Source organism: Carassius gibelio, chromosome A8, assembly GCF_023724105.1.
Source record: "Carassius gibelio isolate Cgi1373 ecotype wild population from Czech Republic chromosome A8, carGib1.2-hapl.c, whole genome shotgun sequence".
Taxonomy (NCBI): Eukaryota; Metazoa; Chordata; class Actinopteri; order Cypriniformes; family Cyprinidae; genus Carassius; species Carassius gibelio.
This window is the reverse complement of record NC_068378.1, coordinates 24,887,886-24,893,760: the sequence shown is the minus strand read 5'-3', so window position 1 is coordinate 24,893,760 and position 5,875 is coordinate 24,887,886. Positions and strand designations below refer to the sequence as shown.

At 37.1% G+C, this 5,875-nt stretch overlaps 1 protein-coding gene across 1 annotated transcript; it reads left to right on the top strand.

Moving 5' to 3' along the window:
* Positions 1-582: 582 nt before the first annotated feature.
* On the top strand, positions 583-2,332 carry LOC128019161 (uncharacterized). The gene is made up of 3 exons (XM_052605213.1): positions 583-1,569; positions 1,762-1,796; positions 2,272-2,332. The coding sequence occupies exons 1-3, from the start codon at positions 583-585 to the stop codon at positions 2,330-2,332; spliced, it is 1,083 nt and encodes a 360-aa protein (XP_052461173.1).
* The last annotated feature ends 3,543 nt before the right edge of the window (positions 2,333-5,875 follow it).

Genomic DNA, 5,875 nt, shown 5'->3' with positions numbered 1-5,875 from the left:
CTGTTGTATTAATCAGGAGAATCTGCTTGATTACTATCCCTTGCCTGAGTACACTGTGCATGGCACACCACTGATAATTCTTCACCATTATTTCCCTCTAGTCCAGAATGATGGCGAACATGAGTGAAAAAATCAAAGAGATAATCTGCAAGACCTTGCCAAACCTGTCTGAAGAGACTCAGTGGCAAATAATATCGAAACTTCAGAGCTCCGGCTTGGAGTCAAAAGAAGACTTAAAATATGTACAACAGGAAGACATTGCTGATCTGTTACCTGTTATCCAGTGCAGAAAACTCCTGGATGCATTCAAATTAGGTAATATATGGTTAATCTAGTGTGACATTTTCTTGTTATATTCTCTTGTTTATTCAGTTGTGGAATTTCTTTTTCTGAAACTATATAATGCACCTTTGAACTTTTCAAATATGCCGAGATATATAACGAGAGTTTAGAAGACTTTTGGCCAAATGTCTGCAGTGACTCTGAGATAGCTTATTAGTTATGTGCCCTAAATATATATATTTTTTTTTAGAAACCGAGAAAGTTACATTGGATTTACAAGTCATTCCAACTTCATCACCAATGAGTAGTGATTGGTCGGTGTCGGGGTCGTCATCACCAACATTATGCACTCCGCCTAATTCTAGCTCATCACAGCTATCAGCCATTTCTTCGTGTTCAAGCCAGTCAAGAAACAGTGAACCAAGCAACAGACCTTCCACATCTCAGATACTGAAAACATGGCCAGAAACTTTCCAGGTCCCTTGGGAACAAATGCCACAGGAAATTCGTTCTGCAATTGCAGATGGCAAGAGACCTAAACCAATGGAGCGACGTCAGATGGTACGAGTACTCGCGGATGAAATGAGAAGGTATGAGGCTAACCCCACTCGCGCACAATGCCTAACTGTGGTTCGAAATATCATCAGGCAGTACCCAAAGAGTTTTGCTGATATTGCACCAGATGGGTCACTTCTTTGTGGAGGTTACACATCACTTTTGATTCAATTGAAAAACCGCATTGAGAATTTGAACCGTGATGGAAGCTTCTCATTCCACCGATCCTCTACAGCCAAGAGGGGTCCAACTGACACATACGGATGTACACGATTTCAGCCAGAGCTGCCCCCAGAAGAAACTGATGAAACTGTGGAACAGCACCGCCAGAGACTGGAGGAGATTTATAGACAGGAGGGAGCAGGTGGAGCAGAAAGAGCAGAAGTAAAAAATCTAATGGAGCTCACATTCTCTCTACAACGTCGCCATATAAATACAATTCCACCACCTGACATTGAAGATGTGAAAAGCAAATGGCCTTTTCTTTTCACGCCAAGGTATATATACGGCCATTTTGAGTTGCTCACAGACATCAATGTGCTTCGTAGCTTGGAACTCAGCATGCAGGAATGTGGAAGAGCCATCACAGAATACTTCAGGGGAAAACCTACCAACAAAAATGTCAAAGATATCCTCTCTAATGGTGAAGATAATGAGATGGCACTTCGTGTTGTTCAGCTGCTCATGGCACACTTTGGAGAGGACATAACTGGGCTGATCCTTCTTACAGATGTAAGTTTTATTTTTTCTCTCTTACCCTGTGTTTTAAAGGGTGACTCCACCAGTCTTCAGTGTCCAGACGCCTAATGTGTGTACTAGTTTTGGGGAGTACTACTACATATGTGAAAACGGAAGTGTAAATTATTTTGTAGCTTAGAGCAAGCTGCGTGTAAGCTGATAATTTACCTCCATGTTGTCACACAGTTGCTAAATTGCATTATGGGTAAAGTAGGTGCAAGGTTTTAACAAGTATTTAACTTGTTTTCTTTGCCCTACTATGACACCGTTGAATGTTTTAAAAGCAAATAATCAAATCAATACAGCAGAAACACAAGTTTTAACTTTTTTATTCCACATTCTTCTTCCTTTTCATAACCTGGTGCCTACATTATCCACAATGCAACTTGACCACTGAGTGACATCCCTGGAGGCAATTTATCATATAATGTGCAGTTCCCCCTAGAGTCCCAAAAGGGTTCATACTACGTTTTAGACGTCTGCAGTAAAACTCCCCAAGACCTGTAAAAATTAAATTGTTACCCTTTAAATTTTGAATGCCAAATTTATTTAGCAGTTTGATTGTAGGTACTTCAGAAGCCTACCTCATTCACCTCTTGGTTACTCTATCCTAGTGTTTACAAATTATTATTCTTTAGCTAAATATTCTTCTTCAAAATCTTATTATGGTAAGGATAATGTATTTGTTCCCTTCAGGTGTCTGCCACTGCAGCTGACGTTGAGACAACTCTCAGTCTTCCTGCAAGTCCTCGCCTGATACTGCCTGGTAATATACATTTAATTTATATTAATTGATAGACACATTGTATATCATATCGGCTATTCATCTTGAGTTTACAAATGCTTACACATGGTAACAATTATTCCCATGTTGCTATGACTTGAAGTTTCAGGTGCAACAGGGCAAGTCACAATTAAGGGTTGGATGATCACCTTTGAGGGCCGTGTAATCTCTGAGGGCATCACACCAACATTTGCAACGGGACTTGCTGCTATTTTTGCAATCTACTACATATTGAACCTTCAGTATCAAGAAGAGGCAGCCTGCACTCTGGAATTCATTCAGAGGTAAACCCCCTTCATTCCCTGTCATCATTATATGGATATATACAATTAAATCAATGTGTTTGTATTTTTTTGCATAAAATGGTTATTAGTACTGTACATTTCAAGTCTCAGTACACACCTACACACACACACACACACACACATCTTCACACACACACACACATCTACACACACTCACACAAACAGAGGGTATAGGCTTCATTATAGTTCCATTTGATGTCATTCAATCCACTCTATTTGTGCAATGCAATGCAATTCATTGCATTTAATTGCATGTACAAAAAAAATTATTTTGTTGCAACCGCACTGTGATCTTAGACTATTTTGATTTCAGACGCTTCATTGGTATAAATCCAGAGAGAGGGACAAAGGCCAAAAGGGGCAAGGTTGTCTCTAAGAAGAAAGGTGTAATCGTCCAGAAGAAGTCTTCTGCAGTCAATACACACGTCGCCACGCTACTGAAGAATCTCCTTGACTTTGAATGGAACTTCATATAGATTGGTGAGCTCTATAATCTTTCTCTCTTTGTTTTGACACTCTGGCATTGTCACATTAAGCCACAAGAGAACTGGTATTATTAAATTTATAAGCATTAGCTTGGAGTGTATGCTGTACATTCCTGATTGTATAGTTTATTTATTATTATGAATATTTGTTGTTTTTTGACAGTGGAAGTACTGGAATAATGCTGCACAGAGGAACAGCTACTACCAAAGTGATGTTCATCTCTCCTTGATCAACAACTGAGATGTAAAAACACAAGCCTACCTCACAGGACAATTTTAAGAGGTAACCTGCAAGTCTAGCTTGCAGTGACACAGTTGCCTACCTTACGGTTTCATCCCTAAATGTTTTTATTGATGCTGTTATTGATTCATCTTGCTAAAATGTTATAGTTTCAAAATGGCCTTAATGCGCATTTTCAAAATGTTCTTAGGTATGTTTTCAAAATGTTGTCAATTCTGCACATGTTCAGATGTTATTATGGAAGTATATATTGCAGATTACAAATATAAATCTTTTAAATTGACAAACTTTTTTTTGTATTCATGTTGACATTGACATTGCTCTTTTAAATAAAGGTATTTGATTTAGAAGTTTTATTGCTTATTTTGCATTATATTCACAATAATTCTTAAGCAATTGTCTTTAGTCCTGGAGTTCATTGGGAGACTGATATTTTAAATATCAATGAAGACTGATATTTTAGGAAACTTCTAAATTTATGTTATTTATAATACAGTTAATGTAATTCAGCACATCTTTGTGATTATTTGGAAATGACAATAATAGTGTTTAGGTTGTTACTTTAACTTCTCACAGTTTACTTTAGACAGGCCCAGTAGATGTGCCTGTCTAAAGTAAACTGTGATAAGTTAAAGTAACAATCTAAACAATATTATTTTAGTTTCCAAATAAATCACACAAATATACTGCATTTTTTTTTACTTTATTAGACTGTGAAATCATTTAACAGTGTGACTACAGAAATATACTGTATTTCTGGTTTACAGACTACTACCGTAAAGTAATTTTACGTATGAATACCGTAAAAATAACGGTATATTGCTGGCGTCTTTGCTGCCAGCTCTTTACTGTAAATTATAGAAATACAGAAACATACCGTTTTTCTGGTTTACAGACTAATACCGTAAAGTAATTTTACGTATGAATACCGTAAAAATAACGGTATACTGCTGGCGTCTCTGCTGCCAGCTCTTTACTGTTATTTTACAGGACATTTTTTTACAGTGTTGAGATCAGCTGTTAAACTGTCAAACTGAGATTTGTTTCTGTGGAGGAAGGAAGTAGTTCTGCACAAAAGAGTTTTTTTTATATAAACACAATATCACACCTGTATCCTTGTGATATGGCTGTATATCAGCACGCTGTGATTACCTGCGGCCGATTCACAGCCATCCTGATGTCCTTTATAGGACATGTACATCACAGAGACGTCTATTTGATGTCTGCATGTACATCTGCAAGACATTTTATAGAGTGTTTGCTCATTTGCAATGCATCTATAGGACGTTTCCTATCAAATGTCAAATAGAGATTTAGAAGATGTCTTATATCGTCTATGCTAATATCGTAAGTGTTGTTTTAATGATGTGCAATCTGACATTATCAAGTATATCACAATTCACTGTTTGATTTCTATTCAAATGTATTTAGAATGCCCATTAGATTCAAGATAAAAGGCAAAATGCCTACTTTCTACAGATATCAGTAGGATAACTTTACTGTGTGTGTGTGTGTGTTTGTGTGTGTGTGTGTGTATTTTATTGTCCCCTAAAAAATATATTTAAATATATTTTGGCATATGAAGGTTGAAATATATAATTAAAATATATTTGGGCCATTAAAAAAAAAAAAAACATATTTTTGCCATATGCTTGTGATTATTAATATCTGAATGAATGGTTTATTTCCATGCAACTGCAAGATAATCATCTATTATTCAATACTAGGATACTCTTCAGCCTAGCATTCGCATGAATAAAGCACGCCATTGAACATATTTACAATGCATGCAGAAAAATTAAATGTTCCCTTGTGGCTCCAAAGAAGCATTTGTAGTTGCATAATGACACTGTAATGTGACATAAAAGCAAAGCATTACCGCAGGAGAAAATATGCTTTTTTGTGCCATATTGATTCAATTATCTTTTTCTTTTTTTGAGTCAGCCTCGAGGCGCACCTGTGAGCTCATTTAAACGAAGAAGCTTATCTTGAAACGGTGTGTGCTTGTGCGTGCTTGTTTGCATGCATGATGTGAGTTTGTGTTTGCAGCTAGCAGAAAATGGAGAGTGTATATGCACACATTGCTCTATTGTCCATCTGATTGTATTGAACTAAAGGAGTGTGAAGCCGCAGCAACAGTCAATAGCATGAAATTGGAAACTATGAGGCCGCGTTTCAGTCAGGGGAGGAGAGAGACCCGCGCTGTTATTGACTTACGATCCTGTCACAATCCCTTGATTAAAAATATAGCTTGGTTCAATTTCACAGCATTGACTGACTTATCGATTGCTATTTCTGTACTTGAAGTAGCTTTCGCAAGAAATGAATTGTAGTTATTTGGACTAAGGGAGAACATTACTGAAGGCCTGGGGACCATTCACAGTCGGCATATCACTTTCCTCTGTGCTAAAACCGAGAAAGTATTATACATTTTATGCACTTTACTTTTTTAACAGAAAACATCCTGGGAGCTCAACAAACTGAG